We start from the raw sequence: 24,390 nt of genomic DNA, 5'->3' as shown, positions 1-24,390 counted from the left end.
CAATCTTTATCTTTATCTGTATCCGGATATCTTTCGGAATCCAATCTGAATATTACGTTCACTACTACGGTCACAATCCAGTATGATGTTGTTTTTAGAAGAAAGTTTCAATCCAAATGCAGTGAATACTAATGTCTGTCGATGTCTAAGTCCAAGAGTAAGTCCTAGAGTGAGTTTAACTTTAGTGTCTGTATATATATATATTTGTCATGTAAGATTCTAGAACAGTCTATAATGAAACATCATAGAAAGTTACAACAGAAGTTTCTAGTAAAATGTAGAAGTTTATATAATGCATCTTTATTAGGATCATTCTGGAAAGTTCCAATCATTCTGTAATTGTTCCAGAGATTTCTAAACTGCACAATTCTAAAAGTATTCTGTAAACAACTATCAGGCCACACAATACAAATCAGGCCAACATAAATAAATACAATAATTACAATATTATAACACCTCCCCCCTTAAAAGAAGTTTTAGTTTAACAAAAACTTATCATGAATAAAATGAACAAAAATACATAGTATATACAAAGTGTTTTAATAAGCTCTAGATAAAGCATCTGCTATTACATTATCTTTACCCTTAATATGTTTTACAATTACATCATATTCCTGTAACAATAAACTCCACCTAGTCAACCTCTGATTCTTGTTTCTCATTTTATGAATGAAGGTGAGAGGATTATGATCAGTACAAACAAGAATAGGATATACAGTGGGATTCAAAATGTTGAAGTGCTGACAACATTGCAAAACACTCTTTTTCAATAGTTGAATAATTTTTCTGATGTTTATCTAATTTCTTGGAAAAATATGATATAGGTTTCTCAACATTATCATCTGTCTCTTGGTATAAAACAGCTCCAATTCCTACATCGCTTGCATCAAAGGCAAGTTTAAATTGTTTTTCAAAGTCTGGAGTAATCAGAAATGGACTATTAATTAAAAGTGATTTGCTATTTTCAAAAGCGTTTTGACAATTTTCACTCCAGATAAATTTAGAATCTTTTCGTAAAAGATGAGTCAATGGTTGAACCACAGTAGCAAAATTTGAAAAAAAATTTCTGAAAAATCCAATCATGCCTAAATATCTCATAAGTTGTTTTCTATTTGTAGGAGGAGGAAATTTGGAAATAACTTCCACTTTAGCCATAATAGGTTTCACTTGACCTTGGCCAACTGTATGCCCTAAATAATCAACAGTGGCCTGACAAAATTCACTTTTACCAAGATTAACAGTCAAATTTGATTGTGACAATCTATCAAAAGTATCATACAAATGTGTTAAATGCTGTTCCCAGCTATCACTACATACAATTAGATCATCAATATAAGCATAACAACAGTTTAAATCTTTTATAACATTATTGATCATTCTTTGAAATGTAGCTGGTGCACTTTTCATGCCAAATGGCATTACAGTATATTGAAATAAGCCATCTGGTGTAACAAAAGTTGATATTTCACGAGCTCTCTTTGTCAATGGAACTTGCCAATAACCTTTCAACAAATCAAATTTGCTCACAAATTTTGCTTGACCAATGTTGTCAATACAATCGTCTATCCTTGGAATCGGATAGGAATCAGATTTTGAGACTGAATTTACTTTTCTGAAATCAGTCACGAAGCGAAAGGTTTTATCTGGTTTTGGTACAAGGAGACAAGGAGAGCTACATTCACTGTTACTCGGCTCAATAATATCATTGTCAAGCATATATTTAATTTCTTTTCTCATAGCTTCAAGTTTGAGTGGATTGAGACGGTAAGGATGTTGCCTAATTGGAGAAGCATCTCCTATATCAACATCATGACAAACAGCAGTGGTTTTGTTTGGCACATCTGGAAAAAGATTTTTAAAAGAAAATACCAAAGTTTTTATTTCTCCTCTACGATCAAAAGACAGATGTGCAAGTTTTGAGTCTAAATTTTTCAATCTAACTGTCTCTTCCATAGTTTTAGAACTAAAAGGTGGTTCAATTACATCTGGTTTGTCATGATTGTTCTCAAATTTAACCATGCCTAAAGTGGCAACTGGTTTACCCTCACATTCACTAGTACGCTCAAAATATGGTTTTAACATATTAATATGACACACTCTGTTTTGTTTACGCCGACCTGGAGTTTTTACAATATAATTCAAATCATTGATTTTACTCTCTATTGTATAAGGACCACAATATTTAGCCTGTAAAGGATGTCCAGGGACTGGCAAAAATACAAGTACCCTATCACCAGGCTCAAAAACTCTGTCCCTGGCATCTTTATCATACCATATTTTCATCTTGTTCTGTACATTTTTTAAGTTTTTCTGAGCAATTTGACAAGCAGTGTACAATTTTTCTTTAAATCTAGATACATAGTCTAAAAGATTCAAGTCATTATGTTCAGTGAGCCACTTTTCCTTAATCAATTTTAACGGTCCCCTTACAGTATGGCCAAATACCAACTCAAAGGGACTAACTCCAAGGGATTCTTGAACAGCCTCTCGGACTGCAAAAAGTAGAAAGTGAACTCCATCATCCCAGTCTCTGTCAAATTGAAGACAAAAAGTTCTAATCATGTTCTTCAATGTTTGATGAAAACGTTCTAAGGCACCTTGAGATTCTGGATGGTACGCACTTGATCTATACTGAGCAATCCCTAACTGGTACACGACTTGCTGAAATAAACCTGACATGAAATTTGATCCCTGGTCGGACTGTATAGACTTAGGAAGTCCTACTAATGTGAAAAATTTGAGTGCTTTGACAATAGGAGTGTCTTGATATTTCTTAGCGGAATAGCCTCAGGAAAGCAAGTGGATGTACACATGATTGTCAATAAATACGCATTTCCAGTTTTAGTCTTTGGTAAAGGTCCAACGCAGTCAATTAGAACTCTGCTGAAAGGTTCGTCAAAGGCTGGAATAGGCAGAAGTGGTGCTGGTGGTATTTTCTGATTAGGCTTACCAACAACCTGGCATATATGACATGATTTGCAGTATTCTGCAACATCATTTCTAAGTCTTGGCCAGTAGAAATGCTGCAAGATCTTAAGGCAAGTCTTCCTTATACCTAAGTGTCCAGCCAAGGGGGTGTCATGGGCAAGACCAATAATTTCTTGCCTATAAACTTTAGGCACCACCACTTGGTATACCACTCTCCATTCCTCCTCTGGGGTAGCATCAGGAGGCCTCCACTTCCTCATTAAAATGCCGTCCTGATGGAAATAGCATTCAGCCATTTTGTCTGCTTCCTCCTGTGGTTGAGCCCTCTTGCAGAGCTGAAGAACCTCAGGGTCTTTATTTTGTTCTTCCAAAAAGTTCTTTCTGTTTAATGAATGGCTGTTTACGTCTGGCCATGGCATAATTACATTCTTGTTAACATAAGTTGGTCTTATTATGGCCTTTTCTGAGCTACCAGGACCTTCAATGTTTGCTAGGAAAGTGTCAGAAAGGTCCATGTAACCAAACTGGTTTTCTTGCAAATCCTCATCTTGTTGTTTTCTAGCCAACGTCCTAGTTACAACACAAGCTGGATACAATTCAGCATCATCTTCAGGTAATTTAACATCCACCACCGGTTCACTGGTAACAATTGGTTCAGCAACCACTTTGTTCCTAGCTAGATCATTTCCTAGCAATAACGTAACACCCTCAATGGGGAGATTAGGACGAACACCCAACAATAACTGGTCCAGTTATCAAATCTGACTTCAGATAAATACGATGGAGAGGAACATCTATACAACCTAACTCTACAGCTTGTAACAAAACGGAGGCACCAACAGAAGTCTTCTCGGACAAAGGCAACACACCTTCTAACATTAAAGACTGAGAAGCTCCAGTGTCCCGTAAAATCTTGATAGGCTGAAGAGTGGTTTCATCAACAATAGAAATAAACCCATCAGACATAAAGGGTTTATATTCCTCCATGTAATCACAAAAATTGGACTTAAAAGCCTGACTCGCAGGACATTCCAACGTACTGGTAATATAAGGTGTCGTACAAGCACTGGACTTCGGCTTATTATCTCGTTCATTCTTCTTCTGGAGTCTAAAACAATCAGCCATCAGGTGACCACTTTTCTTACAATAAGCACAAATCAGTGATTTCTTCTCAAAAGTATCAAATTTTGGACTAGACATATTATAACTGGACTGACTCTTATTCTGTGCAACAGGCTTACTATCAGTACGCGCAGTGCTTTAATTTTTGTAATTTACACTTGAAGTACAAACATTTTGACCCTTGAAACTTCTTTTATGTGAAAGGGTATAATTATCTGAAATTACAGCTGCATCATGTATTGTCCTAACAGTTTTGTCGTCTAAATGTGTTTTTAAGTCTAAATGAACATATTGTTTGAACTCTTCTAATAACATCAATTGTCTTAGGTTATCAAAATTGTTATCTGTTTTCTTTGAAGTAAGCCATTTATCAAATAAATCTTCTTTTTCCCGAGCAAATTCCACATAGGTTTGCGAATCAAACTTTTTATAAGATCTAAATTTCTCTCTATATGCTTCTGGTACTAGCTCATAAGCTTTCAAAACTTCCTGTTTCACCGTTTCATAATCGGAACTTTTTTCTGATGGAAGTGCGGAGTATATTTCAGCGGCCTTGCCCTCAAAAACACTTTGGAGCATTGTAGTCCAATATGGCTTTGGCCAATTCAAATTATAAGCAATTTTCTCAAACTGGGGAAAATATTTATCGACTGTTTTTTTCACAAAATCTGGGAACCAAACGTATATTTTTTGCTGCATCAAAATATTCTGATTTCGGCTGGACTTTAGTGTTGCTTTCTTCTTTGACCATTTCAATTTTCAGTTTCTCCATCTCTAGTCTTTCCCTCATTTCAAGTTCTGCTTGTTTTAATTTAAGTTCATCTTGTTTCAATTTAAATTCATCTTGTTTCAATTTAAATTCATCTTCTTTTTCTTTTTTATCCATTTCCAATCTTTCCTTCATTTCTAGTTCTTTTAATTTAAGTTCATGTTCTAATTCAAGTTGTTTTAATTTTCGACCTTAAGTTCACGAGCCTCTTCACCTAAAATTTCTGCGTCAACTAATTTGTCTATAACCAAATTTTTTATAATTTGTTTTCTCATAGATACTTTAAAATCTAATTTCAGATGTTTAGCAAGCAACACTAATTCGTCTTTCTTAAGATAATCAAACCCCTCCAGGTCTGGCGTTTTCAAAAATTTACTGGCATCAAATGCCATTTTGTAGAATTTTGTTAGCTAGTTATAATAAAAATTACTAAACAAATTTTGAATAAGATATTTTCAAGATCCCGGACGAGCCCCTAATTTCTGTTACGGCCAGAAATTACCTTTAAATTGTAGCCAACAAAAGACACAAATCAATAGTAAAATTTAACAATATTTATTATACAAAAGTTTACAAGAAGTATTACACAAATATTACTGTCAACTTAACTGTCAAAATATGAGTCCAATCTTTATCTTTATCTGTATCCGGATATTTTTCGGAATCCAATCTGAATATTACGTTCACTACTACGGTCACAATCCAGTGTGATGTTGTTTTTAGAATAAAGTTTCAATCCAAATGCAGTGAATACTAATGTCTGTCGATGTCTAAGTCTAAGTCCAAGAGTAAGTCCTAGAGTGAGTTTAACTTTAGTGTCTGTATATATATATATTTGTCATGGAAGATTCTAGAACAGTCTATAATGGAACATCCTAGAAAGTTACAACAGAAGTTTCTAGTAAAATGTAGAAGTTTATATAATGCATCTTTTATTAGAATCATTCTGGAAAGTTCCAATCATTCTGTAATTGTTCCAGAGATTTCTAAACTGCACAATTCTAAAATTATTCTGTAAACAACTATCAGGCCACACAATACAAATCAGGCCAACATAAATAAATACAATAATTACAATATTATAACATATGTTATAGTCCTTAAAAAGAAATAATGTAAGAAAAAAGTAAGCTGTTATAATTTATTGAAGGGAGCAGTCACAAAGCACCAAACATTACCTATTGATTGAAAACATGAACCCTTAATACATTTCTCTGTTAAAGTTATACCACCAATTCATAGTACGCCATGGTGTTGTCAGTTTATTTTTGATTTATGAGTTTGACTGTCCGTCTTGTATCTTTCGTCCCTCTTTTGTAGGCAACATTTCTTTGCAGTAAAAACAAATATAAATCATAAAACATATATCTTGAGTGTTTTAAAGCACCACTCTTTTTGTATTAGCTCACCTGGCCCACATGCCCACATTTAACCAAACTTTGCCACAAGTACCAGTTGGTTATCTTAAAATCTTTAAATCACAAAATGATCAGTTAGGCAAAATCTGCTTGATGCTAACAAGTCAAATTTTACCTAGTATGTAGTTTGTAAACTGTCACTCTTCATGGGAGTGATTGCCCTGAAATGAGAGAAGATAGAAAGAGACTAAGTAGACTAAATGATCAGCAACACAAGATCGACAAAACAGATTATTGTCATGAATTCTATTTTGGTCTATATTGGAGAGTGTCCTTTGTTAAATATACACACTAGACCAAGGTGAGAGACACAGGCTCTTTCTATGAATTATTTGGAAACTTGTGGTTATATTGTTACTAAAGCTTGTCTACAGGGAAAACAGGATGTCAATTCCAGTAATAGTTATTATCTTGTATGCAATAAAATATTATGTGAAATTTTTTCTAGGACTGGACAGAATAAAATTTGACTAATGCCAAGAATTTCTTTATTTGAATTAAAGATAAATTCTGCACAATTTTATGAAAATTGGGAATTGACTATATATACATGTATATAATTAAGACTAATAGGGGAACAGTAATTAATGGTGGTATGAGAAGCTGCACCTGCACCTTTGACTTTGTATATTCTCTCATTTTTTAAAAGTTCACGCTATTTCAGTGAAATGTAGCAAAACATAAATATTCTGAGTAGATTGTGTATCAAAAAACACATATTGAGAGACAATTGCCTTAAGATGGGACTCTAGACTACCATCAATTTAGCGTCTGGCGTATAAAATTATAATCCTGGTACTTTTGATAACTATTTACACCACAGGGTCGATGCCACTGCTGGTGGACGTTTCGTCCCCGAGGGTATCACCAGCCCAGTAGTCATGCAGCACTTTGGTGTTGACATGAATATCAATTATATGGTCATTTTATAAATTTTCTGTTTACAAAACTTTAAATTTTTCAAAAAACTAAGGATTTTCTTACCCCAGGAGTAGATTACCTTAGCCATATTTGGCACAACTTTTAGGAATTTTTGATCCTCAATGCTCTTCAACTTTGTATTTATTTGGCTTTTTAACTATTTTGTTCTGAGCGTCACTGATGAGTCTTATGTAGACGAAATGCATGTCTGGCGTATAAAATTATAATCCTGATACTTTTGATAACTATTTACACCACTGGGTCGATGCCACTGCTGGTGGACGTTTCGTCCCCGAGGGTATCACCAGCCCAGTAGTCAGCACTTTGGTGTTGACATGAATATCAATTATATGGTCATTTTATAAATTTTCTGTTTACAAAACTTTAAATTTTTCGAAAAACTAAGGATTTTCTTACTTCAGGAGTAGATTACCTTAGCCATATTTGGCACAACTTATAGGTATTTTTTATCCTCAATGCTCTTCAACTTTGTATTTATTTGGCTTTTTAATCCTGGTACTTTTGATAACTATTAGAACATACAGAAAGCCATACTCAGTATTTTATGGAAATTTTTCTTACTTTTTCTCCTGAGTTCTTATATTATGCTAAAATAGAAACATTTTTCGAAAGTAATACTTCATTAATTAAAAAAGTTATAGGTAAATTTAATTATTTTTGAAGCAGTAAAAACAGATTTTTCACTGAGAGTGAACCATTTCATGTCCCTCTCTGGATCGCGGGATACATTTAAGTTTTATGTATGGACTATCTGAAACCTTGATGGAGTAATTTATCATTAATATGGATAGTTCATTCAGCTTCAATGCTTCAGTTAATACGCATTTATTATCACATTTCCTACATACGGGGTGAAAGTTACCCAAACATTTTGATTTATTGGCCTAAATGATGAAACGTTGACGAAGTGAGCAGTATAAATGGACAGAAAGGGATCTTTTGGTGTGGTTTGGACTCTTTCTCTTATACTTCATCTAATATCATCGTTATATTTGATTCAGATTGTCAGGTGTTCACGTTCGTCAGACAACCTGTCTAATAGGTTTAGATGAACTTATGTTAAGTTTTCATGAATTTGTCAGTTTATCATATGCTATAAGCATGATAAGCAATGGGTAAACTATATTTAGCGTATTGAATTATTGTAAGGATCAATTGTTTCAAACATGTATTAAATTCCATTTTCAAAATTTAATTATGCGTTTCCAGAATAAACCCGATATTTATTTGATAACCAATATTCACTGAAGCCATAATTACTTGATGTTTATAGTATTCTTGACTCCTGCATGAAACTTTCTAATGATTACTTTTAGTTTTATGGCCCTAAAGTTGTCGGTGCCATATAGTTTTACCCTTGTCCGAAATTCCGAAATTCCGTAATTCCGTCATTCCGAAATTCCGCAACAAACCATTATACGGAGGTTTTTTTTAAAAAGGCCTTGAGACATTGGGCTGATTCTTAGTATGTGAGTTAACCATGATAAGTTACAGATGAAGTTTAAGTTCCGTTCCGCTCCACTAATTTTTGCCGAAATTACGGGCTTTGATCTTTGATAAATTGAGGAAAATCACAGTGATACAGATTTTTTTCCAAACGCTTTCAGATATTGGGATGATATTTGACATGTGAGTTAACCGAGATGAGTTACAGATCAAGTTAATGTTTTCTTCCGCTTGGCCAATTTTTGCCGAAATTACGGGCTATGGACTTTGATAAATTGTTGAAAATCACAGTTATATGGAATTTTTTTTCTTTCAGCTTTCAGCTTTCAGCTTTCAGATATTGGGCTGATTTTTTGTATGTGAATTACTCATGATTTTGTTATGTGAACTAACCATGTTGAGTTACAGATCAAGTTTAAGTTTCTTTCCGCTCCCGTAATTTTTGCAGAAATTACGGGCGTTGGTTTTTGATTAATGTTGAAAATCACAGTCATACGGACTTTTTGTCTATAGACCTCCAAATTTTGAGATGATTTTTATATGTGAGATAAACCATGATGATCATGTTTGTGTCCACATGTGTTATTGAAATTGAAGATTTTTCAACTTTTTGAGACGGGACCATTCGTGTCGCTTTGACACATCTAGTTTGTATATATTTTCAAATACATGTACTCTTATGGTCTTATTCTAGAAATGTACCAGAAAGAATCTGAAGAGGAAGAAGTTATCCCAAGGAATATAAGAGGTATTTTAAAAGTTCATGTACAAATGTAGTGTTGACATCTTCTTACTAAAAAAAACCCGACAGCTCTCTTGCAACTTCTGGAAATTCTTTGCCGTCAATTGGTTCAAACAAGATTTTCGTTATAATACACTTCTTTATTGAAGAGAAGCAAATGTACTAAAGTGATATTCAAACCAATAAGATGAAAAAAATAATCTGAATATGCCATGGGAAAGAACAAAAACAAAGAGAAGACAAACATCAAAACCCCAAACTACATAACACACTATAAAAGCTGACAACACAAACCCCAAAGAAATCCAGTAGTAATTGCATGTGCTCTGAGGAAGAGTAAAATAATATTTTGTAGGTATTGATGTGGCCTAAGGTCTTCCTCCGCCATTCAGTGAAGAAAATCCTAATAAACTTTTGGGCTAATAAATGTCAAAGGTCTAGAATGTTACAACATTAAATACAATTTTGGCACCATTTCATGCGTGCTTAATTTAAATTAACAGGTCACTCCTTGTATGCTTTATTATTCTTAAATGTTTATTTAAGAAATAATTGATGCAAGCTATACTTTATTGATGTTTTAAAATAGATTATTTTTGCCCGAGCGATAGTGAGGGCTAAAATAACACGAATATAATGCATACCCATGTTAAACCTACAATAACATATAGCTTGTATCAATTATTTCGATTCTGATTGGGAAAATTAAGGTAATTTCTATATCCGACATGTATATGTGTAGATCGTTTGTGTAGGCTCTTCCATGAACCTTTATTTTTGTTTGTAATGAAGCAAATGATTGGCACTGTGATTTTTCAGAGGGAGCAGTTTGAACAGCCAACATATACGGTGTCGTATCTAGGTCAAATATGTAATTTCGGAAAGCAACACATTACAGTCATAATAAATGAATAAGTAACAACATGTTCTTTATTTAAGAGTTTGAAGTGTTTTAAGTAACTTAATAAAATGAATACCAATTTGATAGAACTCATTGTTCTGCAGTAGTCAATATACGCATGTGGGCAAACAAATTTTATTGGACTTAGAGCATGGGTTTGTTTACAAAGCGAAAGAAGCATGTCATCTTAGAATTTGGTATATTTCCATTGAAACTTTGAATAGCAGATCTGTTAACAGCAACACATTTTGTGCTATCACTCTTTAGTTGATAAAGTGAAATTTTTAATAAGAAAATAATCAGCAACACAAATTCAACATATATGTCAATATGGATGAAATCACCATAATCCTATTTTTATCTCTGTCCATTGGTCATATCATCCACCCGTCCTATGAATGTTATTTGTCGCATCTTTCTCAGGAACTACATCATAAGATTTCAGGGTTTATATAAGTCAGTGTGATGCATTTTTAGATTCATCTCTTAACAACTTCCTGTTTACTGTAAACTTAACATGTATCATTTTAAACATGGTCATGTGTGATCCCTTACCAAAAAGTGCTTGCATGTTGCAATAAGTTGCACATAAGATGCTCACGCTAGAAACTAACATGATTGAACATGAGGTTTTTTAACATGCAAATTAGGTGAGCTTTTTGTGAGCAAAAAATTGCACATATGAAACTAACCTAATTTGTATGTTAAAACTTCGTGTGCAAATGCTCATATGAGCTTTTGTTCCACATGTGCATTTGATCGGATTGATCACATGTTGCACACGGGAATACAAGTCGACTCATTTGATTTGGGTTTCTTATGGTTTCCAGATGATGATAATAAGAAAATGGCTGCTTCAAAATAGAAATATTTTTCGAATTTGAATGAAAATCTTAAAATCATGTTAAAAGTGTTATTTTTAAATTATTGTCAGTTATTTATGATTTTCATATTATTGTGTCTTTTGTTTTGTTATTTAAACAATAATCATGATAAAGACCAAAGAATGGCATTTCATTATAAAACTAACGGACGAACTTGCATTAAGTTTAGTACATAATGAATGTTTTTGATTAATTAGTACTGTATTTCAGAAAGTTTAAAAGGGAATAATCTATATACATGTAGTACTTATTTTGAAGCAACCTGCATCTATATTCCCATATAGGACTTAAAATTGCAATATATTTCAGAATCTGATACAAAATTTGAAATAAAGAAATAGAAATTATAACTTACAAATAATTAACCACACCCACACTGGTTTTATCAGATTCCAACAATGCAATTATTTTCAAATTGCAAAAAATATGGCAAAATATTTTCAACTCCATCTCCTTTCAAATTGATGCTTTGATTATTTGAATTTACAGGAAGAACATGACTGAACATGTAATTTTGAAAAAGCTCATATGAGCAATGATCTTGGTTTATAAGTTTTGAATGGTTAGAAGAATGCAAAAAAACTAACATAAAACTAACATGAATGATAAAAGCTCACCGGATGTTGAAATTGCACATATGAGCATTATTTTAGATTTTTGTGGGCACATATGAACTACCAAACTGCACATGTGAGCAATCTGATTTTGCAGACAGTTCTTACTTGCATCTCATGTGCTTCACAAGTGAAACTTATGTGCTTTTGTTAGCAATTTCTAAAGAACTGCGAAGCTGAAAATGTTAATCACATTTTCTGAGGAACAACAATATAAGGATTTCTGAAATTTGATCGCAGGGTTTTTGTAAGTCAAATATACGGTGTGATGCCTTTCCTCAATAAATTCCTGTTTAACGTATACTTTAAATGGCCGGGGATACAATGAGGGAGCAGAAAATCACAAATTCACTTGTTTAAATTGTGTCTTATTGTGTTTAAACTGGAAAGGATATGAGATGGGTGATGCAGGCTCTTTGGAGCTTCTATGATTTTTATCCATGTGTGCTTTACCTGATATTTTGTCACTTTCTAAATCACTCAACTTTGAGTCGATTTTAATCTTCCAGTGATTGTCATAATGTGTATGATATCAGTTTCAAAAGCTTAGTCTTTACTTTCGGTGGTGTAGGTATTTCAAAGACAAGAAATCTTTCTTTACTTCTGTTTGCAACTTTAATGTTATAATAATTGAGGGTCAACCTTAAGTGTACAATTTCCATTAGACTATACAAAATTTGACTGATATTGACAAATCGTGTTAATATTTTTTTTACAAAAATAACGATAATGGTTATTATTTAAGACCTCTGACATACCACATATAGTATCAGGATATTTTGAAGAATCACAGTAATATGTTAACCAATTTGACACAATTGGTGACTGAAAATGACCATTTGAAGCCTAACATTAAGAGGCACTCTTACCCTCATAATAAATTAATTGAAAATAATTGAAATTTTATTGATCAATTAGACACAAATATATTTTTTAGAGCAGATAAAAGAACAAATAGAAGACTGGGAAAAGAAAGATAAGATGTTTGTGTCTACAAGAGCCAGTGATTATGTCATCGAATGTGTACAGGACAACAGTTGTGTGACTTTAACTGCCCCAGCAGGAGTTGGGAAATCTTTTATCTGTAGACATACAGCGCTTGTTTTACAGAAGGAAGGATACAAAATAATACCAGTGTATGCTCCAACAGACATAAGAGATTATTATCATCCTGGAAAACAGACAGTCTTCATTGTAGATGATATTTGTGGAAATTACACTGCCAACCAACAACAGATAAATAACTGGAAACAACTGTTACCTGTAATTAACAAGATTGTTGCAGACAATTTTTGTAAGATTATTGTATCTTGTAGGTTACAAGTTTATAAGGATGAAAAGTTTAAGGTATTAACACCTTTTAAATCTTGTGAATGTAACTTGGTATCAGATGAATTATGTCTTACATCTGATGAGAAATTAAGTATAGCAAAAACCTATATTGGTACAAATGTAAAAGATATTAACGATTTATCACAAAATAGTGATTTTTTTCCACTTTTATGCTACTTATATCATGAAAAAAAAAGTTCAGATGTGAAAGAATTTTTCAGAAATCCTTTTATTGTCTATAAAGACGAATTAGACAGGTTAAGTGAGCATAGTGATGAAGGGAACTATAAAATATGTAGTCTTGCTTTATGTGTTCTCTTTAATAATCAGCTAAAGGAGAAATGGTTCCAGGGTAAAATGACGGATGAACAGCGACATGTTATAGAAGACACTTGTGAGGCTTGTGAGTTCACCAGTATACCAAAGGCAAAACTAAAGAAAGCACTTGACACTCTAGATGGTACATTTATATGTAAACAGAATGGTACTTATAGAACGGCACATGATAAACTTTTTGACTTCCTTGCTCATTACTTTGGTCAGAAAATGATTGAATGTTTGATAGATCATGGTGATAGTAAATTATTTCATGAACGTTTTATTTGGCAGAAATCACCAGATGAGCTGAACAGTAACATAGACTTCATTATTGATATACCAGATGATTATTTAGAATCATATTTTAAAAGGTTGATAAAGGACTGGTCAGCAGGAAAGGTGACAGATGTGTTTGATAACAATAATATGAAGGAATCATCATTCAGACAACAGTTATTACAGTACTTACAACAACTAGATGTATCACAACAAGTAATATTAGCCAGTACCAAGGATACAGTGAGATCAAAAGAAGAGTATGGATCAGGTACTACTCCACTAATAGACGCTTGTTATGAAGGTTATCATGATATGGTAGAATGGCTGCTACATAATGATGTAGATGTGGATCAGAGTAAAGATAATGGGAGTACTGGACTGTACATGGCAAGTCAGAAAGGACATACTGAAATAGTAAAGTTACTGTTAGAGAAGAATCCTAATGTAGATCTATGTCACAATAATGGCTGGAGTCCTCTGAATACAGCAAGTGATAAAGTACACACTGATATAGTAAAGTTACTGTTAGAGAAGAATCCTGATGTAGATCTATGTAACAATGATGGCTGGAGTACTCTGAATTCAGCATGTTACGAAGGACATATTGAAATAGTAAAGTTACTGTTAGAGAAGAATCCTAATGTAGATCTATGTAACAAGAATGGCTGGAGTCCTCTGAATACAGCAAGTGATAAAGGACACACTGATATAGTACAGCTACTGTTAGAGAAGAATCCTAATGTAGATCTATGTAACAAGAATGGCTGGAGTCCTCTGAATTCAGCAAGTGCTAAAGGACACACTGATATAGTAAAGTTACTGTTAGAGAAGAATCCTAATGTAGATCTATGTAACAAGAATGACTGGAGTCCTCTGAATACAGCAAGTGCTAAAGGACACACTGATATAGTAAAGTTACTGTTAGAGAAGAATCCTAATGTTGATCTATGTGACTATGATGGCTGGAATCCTCTGAATTTATCAAGTGTTAAAGGACACACTGATATAGTAAAGTTACTGTTAGAGAAGAATCCTAATGTTGATCTATGTCACAATGATGGCTGGAGTCCTCTGAATACAGCAAGTGATAAAGGACACACTGATATAGTAAAGTTACTGTTAGAGAAGAATCCTAATGTAGATCTATGTCACAATGATGGCTGGAGTCCTCTGAATTCAGCAAGTGCTAAAGGACACACTGATATAGTAAAGTTACTGTTAGAGAAGAATCCTAATGTTGATCTATGTCACAAGAATGGCTGGAGTCCTCTGAATTCAGCAAGTGATAAAGGACACACTGATATAGTAAAGTTACTGTTAGAGAAGAATCCTAATGTAGATCTATGTAACAAGAATGGCTGGAGTCCTCTGAATTCAGCAAGTGCTAAAGGACACACTGATATAGTAAAGTTACTGTTAGAGAAGAATATTAATGTAGATTTTTGTAACAAGAATGGCTGGAGTCCTCTGAATACAGCAAGTGATAAAGGACACACTGATATAGTAAAGTTACTGTTAGAGAAGAATCCTAATGTTGATCTATGTCACAATGATGGCTGGAGTCCTCTGAATTCAGCAAGTGATAAAGGACATACTGATATAGTAAAGTTACTGTTAGAGAAGAATCCTAATGTTGATCTATGTCACAATGATGGCTGGAGTCCTCTAAAATCAGCAAGTGCTAAAGGACACACTGATATAGTAAAGTTACTGTTAGAGAAGAATCCTAATGTAGATCTATGTAACAAGAATGGGTGGAGTCCTCTGAATTCAGCAAGTGGTAAAGGACAAACTGATATAGTAAAGGTACTGTTAGAGAAGAATCCTAATGTAGATCTATGTAACAAGGATGGCTGGAGTCCTCTGAATTTAGCAAGTGCTAACGGACACACTGATATAGTAAAGTTACTGTTAGAGAAGAATCCTAATGTAGATCTATGTAGCAAGAATGGCTGGAGTCCTCTGAATTCAGCAAGTGATAAAGGACACACTGATATAGTAAAGTTACTGTTAGAGAAGAATCCTAATGTTGATCTATGTCACAATGATGGCTGGAGTCCTCTGAATTCAGCAAGTGCTAAAGGACACACTGATATAGTAAAGTTACTGTTAGAGAAGAATCCTAATGTAGATCTATGTCACAATGATGGCTGGAGTCCTCTGAATTCAGCAAGTGCTAAAGGACAAACTGATATAGTAAAGTTACTGTTAGAGAAGAATCCTAATGTAGATCTATGTAACAAGGATGGCTGGAGTCCTCTGAATTTAGCAAGTGCTAACGGACACACTGATATAGTAAAGTTACTGTTAGAGAAGAATCCTAATGTAGATCTATGTCACAATGATGGCTGGAGTCCTCTGAATTCAGCAAGTGACGAAGGACATACTGATATAGTAAAGTTACTGTTAGAGAAGAATCCTAATGTAGATCTATGTCACAATGATGGCTGGAGTCCTCTGAATTCAGCAAGTGCTAAAGGACAAACTGATATAGTAAAGTTACTGTTAGAGAAGAATCCTAATGTAGATCTATGTAACAAGGATGGCTGGAGTCCTCTGAATTCAGCAAGTGATAAAGGACACACTGATATAGTAAAGTTACTGTTAGAGAAGAATCCTAATGTTGATCTATGTCACAATGATGGCTGGAGTCCTCTGAATTCAGCAAGTGCTAAAGGACAAACTGATATAGTAAAGTTACTGTTAGAGAAGAATCCTAATGTAGATCTATGTAACAAGAATGACTGGAGTCCTCTGAATTCAGCAAGTGCTAAAGGACACACTGATATAGTAAAGTTACTGTTAGAGAAGAATCCTAATGTAGATCTATGTAACAAGAATGGCTGGAGTCCTCTGAATACAGCAAGTGATAAAGGACACACTGATATAGTAAAGTTACTGTTAGAGAAGAATCCTAATGTAGATCTATGTAACAAGAATGGCTGGAGTCCTCTGAATACAGCAAGTGATAAAGGACACACTGATATAGTAAAGTTACTGTTAGAGAAGAATCCTAATGTTGATCTATGTCACAATGATGGCTGGAGTCCTCTGAATTCAGCAAGTGCTAAAGGACACACTGATATAGTAAAGTTACTGTTAGAGAAGAATCCTAATGTAGATCTATGTAACAAGAATGGCTGGAGTCCTCTGAATACAGCAAGTGATAAAGGACACACTGATATAGTAAAGTTACTGTTAGAGAAGAATCCTAATGTTGATCTATGTCATAATGATGGCTGGAGTCCTCTAAATTCAGCAAGTGCTAAAGGACATACTGATATAGTAAAGATACTGTTAGAGAAGAATCCTAATGTAGATCTATGTCACAATGATGGCTGGAGTCCTCTGAATACAGCAAGTGATAAAGGACACACTGATATAGTAAAGTTACTGTTAGAGAAGAATCCTAATGTAGATCTATGTCACAATGATGGCTGGAGTCCTCTGAATTCAGCAAGTGCTAAAGGACACACTGATATAGTAAAGTTACTGTTAGAGAAGAATCCTAATGTTGATCTATGTCACAATGATGGCTGGAGTCCTCTGAATTCAGCAAGTGATAAAGGACACACTGATATAGTAAAGTTACTGTTAGAGAAGAATCCTAATGTTGATCTATGTCACAATGATGGCTGGAGTCCTCTGAATTCAGCAAGTGCTAAAGGACACACTGATATAGTAAAGTTACTGTTAGAGAAGAATCCTAATGTAGATCTATGTAACAATGATGGCTGGAGTCCTCTGAATTCAGCATGTGATAAAGGACACACTGATATGGTAAAGTTACTGTTAGAGAAGAATCCTAATGTTGATCTATGTCACAATGATGGCTGGAGTCCTCTGAATTCAGCAAGTGCTAAAGGACACACTGATATAGTAAAGTTACTGTTAGAGAAGAATCCTAATGTTGATCTATGTCACAATGATGGCTGGAGTCCTCTGAATTCAGCAAGTGATAAAGGACACACTGATATAGTAAAGTTACTGTTAGAGAAGAATCCTAATGTTGATCTATGTCACAATGATGGCTGGAGTCCTCTGAATTCAGCAAGTGATAAAGGACACACTGATATAGTAAAGTTACTGTTAGAGAAGAATCCTAATGTTGATCTATGTCACAATGATGGCTGGAGTCCTCTGAATTCAGCAAGTGCTAAAGGACACACTGATATAGTAAAGTTACTGTTAGAGAAGAATCCTAATGTAGATCTATGTCACAATGATGGCTGGAGTCCTCTGAATTCAGCAAGTGCTAAAGGACAAACTGATATAGTAAAGTTACTGTTAGAGAAGAATCCTAATGTAGATCTATGTAACAAGAATGACTGGAGTCCTCTGAATTCAGCAAGTGCTAAAGGACACACTGATATAGTAAAGTTACTGTTAGAGAAGAATCCTAATGTAGATCTATGTAACAAGAATGGCTGGAGTCCTCTGAATACAGCAAGTGATAAAGGACACACTGATATAGTAAAGTTACTGTTAGAGAAGAATCCTAATGTAGATCTATGTAACAAGAATGGCTGGAGTCCTCTGAATACAGCAAGTGATAAAGGACACACTGATATAGTAAAGTTACTGTTAGAGAAGAATCCTAATGTTGATCTATGTCACAATGATGGCTGGAGTCCTCTGAATTCAGCAAGTGCAAAAGGACACACTGATATAGTAAAGTTACTGTTAGAGAAGAATCCTAATGTAGATCTATGTAACAAGAATGGCTGGAGTCCTCTGAATACAGCAAGTGATAAAGGACACACTGATATAGTAAAGTTACTGTTAGAGAAGAATCCTAATGTTGATCTATGTCATAATGATGGCTGGAGTCCTCTAAATTCAGCAAGTGCTAAAGGACATACTGATATAGTAAAGATACTGTTAGAGAAGAATCCTAATGTAGATCTATGTCACAATGATGGCTGGAGTCCTCTGAATACAGCAAGTGATAAAGGACACACTGATATAGTAAAGTTACTGTTAGAGAAGAATCCTAATGTAGATCTATGTCACAATGATGGCTGGAGTCCTCTGAATTCAGCAAGTGCTAAAGGACACACTGATATAGTAAAGTTACTGTTAGAGAAGAATCCTAATGTTGATCTATGTCACAATGATGGCTGGAGTCCTCTGAATTCAGCAAGTGATAAAGGACACACTGATATAGTAAAGTTACTGTTAGAGAAGAATCCTAATGTTGATTTATGTCACAATGATGGCTGGAGTCCTCTGAATTCAGCAAGTGCTAAAGGACACACTGATATAGTAAAGTTACTGTTAGAGAAGAATCCTAATGTAGATCTATGTAACAATGATGGCTGGAGTCCTCTGAATTCAGCATGTGATAAAGGACACACTGATATGGTAAAGTTACTGTTAGAGAAGAATCCTAATGTTGATCTATGTCACAATGATGGCTGGAGTCCTCTGAATTCAGCAAGTGCTAAAGGACACACTGATATAGTAAAGTTACTGTTAGAGAAGAATCCTAATGTTGATCTATGTCACAATGATGGCTGGAGTCCTCTGAATTCAGCAAGTGATAAAGGACACACTGATATAGTAAAGTTACTGTTAGAGAAGAATCCTAATGTTGATCTATGTCACAATGATGGCTGGAGTCCTCTGAATTCAGCAAGTGATAAAGGACACACTGATATAGTAAAGTTACTGTTAGAGAAGAATCCTAATGTTGATCTATGTCACAATGATGGCTGGAGTCCTCTGAATTCAGCAAGTGCTAAAGGACACACTGATATAGTAAAGTTACTGTTAGAGAAGAATCCTAATGTTGATCTATGTCACAATGATGGCTGGAGTCCTCTGAATTCAGCAAGTGATAAAGGACATACTGATATAGTAAAATTACTGTTAGAGAAGAATCCTAATGTTGATCTATGTCACAATGATGGCTGGAGTCCTCTGAATTCAGCAAGTGATAAAGGACACACTGATATAGTAAAGTTACTGTTAGAGAAGAATCCTAATGTTGATCTATGTCACAAGAATGGCTGGAGTCCTCTGAATTCAGCAAGTGATAAAGGACATACTGATATAGTAAAGTTACTGTTAGAGAGGAATCCTAATGTAGATCTATGTAACAAAAATGACTGGAGTCCTCTGAATTCAGCAAGTGCTAAAGGACACACTGATATAGTAAAGTTACTGTTAGAGAAGAATCCTAATGTTGATCTATGTCACAATGATGGCTGGAGTCCTCTGAATTCAGCAAGTGCTAAAGGACACACTGATATAGTAAAGTTACTGTTAGAGAAGAATCCTAATGTAGATCTATGTAACAAGAATGGCTGGAGTCCTCTGAATTCAGCAAGTGTTAAAGGACACACTGATATAGTAAAGTTACTGTTAGAGAAGAATCCTAATGTAGATCTATGTAACAAGAATGGCTGGAGTCCTCTGAATACAGCAAGTGATAAAGGACACACTGATATAGTAAAGTTACTGTTAGAGAAGAATCCTAATGTAGATCTATGTCACAATGATGGCTGGAGTCCTCTGAATACAGCAAGTGATAAAGGACACACTGATATAGTAAAGTTACTGTTAGAGAAGAATCCTAATGTAGATCTATGTCACAATGATGGCTGGAGTCCTCTGAATTCAGCAAGTGCTAAAGGACACACTGATATAGTAAAGTTACTGTTAGAGAAGAATCCTAATGTTGATCTATGTCACAATGATGGCTGGAGTCCTCTGAATTCAGCAAGTGATAAAGGACACACTGATATAGTAAAGTTACTGTTAGAGAAGAATCCTAATGTTGATTTATGTCACAATGATGGCTGGAGTCCTCTGAATTCAGCAAGTGCTAAAGGACACACTGATATAGTAAAGTTACTGTTAGAGAAGAATCCTAATGTAGATCTATGTAACAATGATGGCTGGAGTCCTCTGAATTCAGCATGTGATAAAGGACACACTGATATGGTAAAGTTACTGTTAGAGAAGAATCCTAATGTTGATCTATGTCACAATGATGGCTGGAGTCCTCTGAATTCAGCAAGTGCTAAAGGACACACTGATATAGTAAAGTTACTGTTAGAGAAGAATCCTAATGTTGATCTATGTCACAATGATGGCTGGAGTCCTCTGAATTCAGCAAGTGATAAAGGACACACTGATATAGTAAAGTTACTGTTAGAGAAGAATCCTAATGTTGATCTATGTCACAATGATGGCTGGAGTCCTCTGAATTCAGCAAGTGATAAAGGACACACTGATATAGTAAAGTTACTGTTAGAGAAGAATCCTAATGTTGATCTATGTCACAATGATGGCTGGAGTCCTCTGAATTCAGCAAGTGCTAAAGGACACACTGATATAGTAAAGTTACTGTTAGAGAAGAATCCTAATGTTGATCTATGTCACAATGATGGCTGGAGTCCTCTGAATTCAGCAAGTGATAAAGGACATACTGATATAGTAAAATTACTGTTAGAGAAGAATCCTAATGTTGATCTATGTCACAATGATGGCTGGAGTCCTCTGAATTCAGCAAGTGATAAAGGACACACTGATATAGTAAAGTTACTGTTAGAGAAGAATCCTAATGTTGATCTATGTCACAAGAATGGCTGGAGTCCTCTGAATTCAGCAAGTGATAAAGGACATACTGATATAGTAAAGTTACTGTTAGAGAGGAATCCTAATGTAGATCTATGTAACAAAAATGACTGGAGTCCTCTGAATTCAGCAAGTGCTAAAGGACACACTGATATAGTAAAGTTACTGTTAGAGAAGAATCCTAATGTTGATCTATGTCACAATGATGGCTGGAGTCCTCTGAATTCAGCAAGTGCTAAAGGACACACTGATATAGTAAAGTTACTGTTAGAGAAGAATCCTAATGTAGATCTATGTAACAAGAATGGCTGGAGTCCTCTGAATTCAGCAAGTGTTAAAGGACACACTGATATAGTAAAGTTACTGTTAGAGAAGAATCCTAATGTAGATCTATGTAACAAGAATGGCTGGAGTCCTCTGAATACAGCAAGTGATAAAGGACACACTGATATAGTAAAGTTACTGTTAGAGAAGAATCCTAATGTAGATCTATGTAACAAGAATGGCAGGAGTCCTCTGAATTCAGCAAGTGCTAAAGGACACAATGATATAGTAAAGTTACTGTTAGAGAAGAATCCTAATGTAGATCTATGTAACAAGAATGGCTGGAGTCCTCTGAATACAGGAAGTGATAAAGGACACACTGATATAGTAAAGTTACTGTTAGAGAAGAATCCTAATGTTGATCTATGTCACAATGATGGCTGGAATCCTCTGAATTCAGCAAGTGCTAAAGGACATACTGATATAGTAAAGTTACTGTTAGAGAAGAATCCTAATGTAGATCTATGTAACAATGATGGCTGGAGTCCTCTGAATTCAGCAAGTGATAAAGGACACACTGATATAGTAAAGTTACTGTTAGAGAAGAATCCTAATGTTGATCTATGTCACAATGATGGCTGGAGTCCTCTGAATTCAGCAAGTGCTAAAGGACACACTGATATAGTAAAGTTACTGTTAGAGAAGAATCCTAATGTTGATCTATGTCACAATGATGGCTGGAGTCCTCTGAATTCAGCAAGTGATAAAGGACATACTGATATAGTAAAGTTACTGTTAGAGAAGAATCCTAATGTTGATCTATGTCACAATGATGGCTGGAGTCCTCTGAATTCAGCAAGTGCTAAAGGACACACTGATATAGTAAAGTTACTGTTGGAGAAGAATCCTAATGTTGATCTATGTCACAATGATGGCTGGAGTCCTCTGAATTCAGCAAGTGACGAAGGACATACTGATATAGTAAAGTTACTGTTAGAGAAGACTCCTAATGTTGATCTATGTCACAATGATGGCTGGAGTCCTCTGAATACAGCAAGTGATAACGGACACACTGATATAGTAAAGTTACTGTTAGAGAAGAATCCTAATGTAGATCTATGTCACAATGATGGCTGGAGTCCTCTGAATTCAGCAAGTGCTAAAGGACATACTGATATAGTAAAGTTACTGTTAGAGAAGAATCCTAATGTAGATCTATGTAACAATGATGGCTGGAGTCCTCTGAATTCAGCAAGTGACGAAGGACATACTGATATAGTAAAGTTACTGTTAGAGAAGAATCCTAATGTTGATCTATGTCACAATGATGGCTGGAGTCCTCTGTATTCAGCAAGTGCTAAAGGACACACTGATATAGTAAAGTTACTGTTAGAGAAGAATCCTAATGTTGATCTATGTCACAATGATGGCTGGAGTCCTCTGAATACAGCAAGTGATAAAGGACACACTGATATAGTAAAGTTACTGTTAGAGAAGAATCCTAATGTAGATCTATGTAACAAGAATGGCTGGAGTCCTCTGAATTCAGCAAGTGCTAAAGGACACACTGATATAGTAAAGTTACTGTTAGAGAAGAATCCTAAGGTTGATCTATGTCACAATGATGGCTGGAGTCCTCTGAATTCAGCAAGTACTAAAGGTCATACTGATATAGTAAAGTTACTGTTAGAGAAGAATCCTAATGTTGATCTATGTCACAATGATGGCTGGAGTCCTCTGAATTCAGCAAGTACAAAAGGTCATACTGATATAATAAAGTTACTGTTAGAGAAGAATCCTAATGTTGATCTATATAACAACGATGGCTGGAGTCCTCTGAATTCAGCAAGTAACGAAGGACATACTGATATAGTCAAGTTATTGTTAGAGAAGAATCCTAATGTTGATCTATGTGACAATAATGGCTTCACACCATTGATCTCCTCGTGCATTAATAACAATACCAGTATTGTAAAGCTATTAATCAAACATAAACCAAACATGAATGCTCAGACATGTGATGGAGGTAATGCTTTATATTTCAGTGCACTGGATGGAAACATTGAGATAATACAGTTACTGTTAGAGAACAATGCTGACTGTAATATGTGTATCCATAGTCAACAGTCTATTACAGATACATTAAATAACCATCAAAGTATAACATTGGACGAAGGAAAACAATCATTATTTGATAGTCTTGTAAAGAATAAATCATCACATGTAACATATTATGTCAGCAAGAGGTCAGTAGATTATGCCTTTGATGTAGTAGCCGGTTCTTCTCCATTACACATAGCCTGTTTTATGGGTAGAATAGATGTCGTCCTTTGTCTTCTGGACCAGAATGCTAACATTAACCTGACAAAAGAAGACGGCACCACACCATTATGTTATGCAAGTGAAGTAGGACATGAGGATATTGTACGTTTACTGTTAGATAAAGGAGCAGATACACAGATATTGAGACTTGATGGGAAATCTCCTTTACAGATTGCTACGGATAATGGACATACATCTATAGTAATGATGTTAACAAATCTCACAAATAAGGTGGAACCAAATTTTTCTTAACTCGTTTTTTTTTTGGTCAATGAATTTTAACTCTTTATCTCAGTTTTACACAAACATTTATATATACCTACCACTTTGAACATGATCATACATTACTGTTAATATTTTTCGTTCGCTAGTATGATCTGTTATTTATTAAAAAGGTTTGATATCTACTCCTGTTACACTACTCTACTCTGTTTCTTATTTTTACAACGCACATGCAGGTTATCGTTTTGTGTTTTCACCACCAGTCTTTAGTGATACCGGTATTCACACACACAAACACACGCA

At 34.7% G+C, this 24,390-nt stretch overlaps 1 protein-coding gene across 1 annotated transcript in view; it reads left to right on the top strand.

Moving 5' to 3' along the window:
* The window catches only part of LOC139483511 (ankyrin repeat domain-containing protein 17-like), an 81,489-nt gene extending 57,372 nt beyond the window's left edge, over positions 1–24,117 (top strand). Inside the window, exons 9-20 of the mRNA XM_071267532.1 lie at positions 9,320–9,373; positions 12,704–14,761; positions 15,299–15,670; positions 15,827–16,020; positions 16,294–16,485; positions 17,878–18,046; positions 18,836–19,131; positions 19,702–19,828; positions 20,420–20,715; positions 21,286–21,376; positions 21,707–22,069; positions 23,120–24,117. Coding sequence (XP_071123633.1) covers positions 9,320–9,373; positions 12,704–14,761; positions 15,299–15,670; positions 15,827–16,020; positions 16,294–16,485; positions 17,878–18,046; positions 18,836–19,131; positions 19,702–19,828; positions 20,420–20,715; positions 21,286–21,376; positions 21,707–22,069; positions 23,120–24,117 — 5,210 coding nt within the window. The remainder of the gene's footprint in view (positions 1–9,319; positions 9,374–12,703; positions 14,762–15,298; positions 15,671–15,826; positions 16,021–16,293; positions 16,486–17,877; positions 18,047–18,835; positions 19,132–19,701; positions 19,829–20,419; positions 20,716–21,285; positions 21,377–21,706; positions 22,070–23,119) is intronic.
* Positions 24,118–24,390: the final 273 nt, after the last annotated feature.

This window comes from Mytilus edulis, chromosome 7 (assembly GCF_963676685.1).
Source record: "Mytilus edulis chromosome 7, xbMytEdul2.2, whole genome shotgun sequence".
NCBI classification, from domain to species: Eukaryota; Metazoa; Mollusca; class Bivalvia; order Mytilida; family Mytilidae; genus Mytilus; species Mytilus edulis.
The sequence above is the reverse complement of the archived record's forward strand: the minus strand, read 5'-3'. Positions and strand labels throughout refer to the sequence as shown.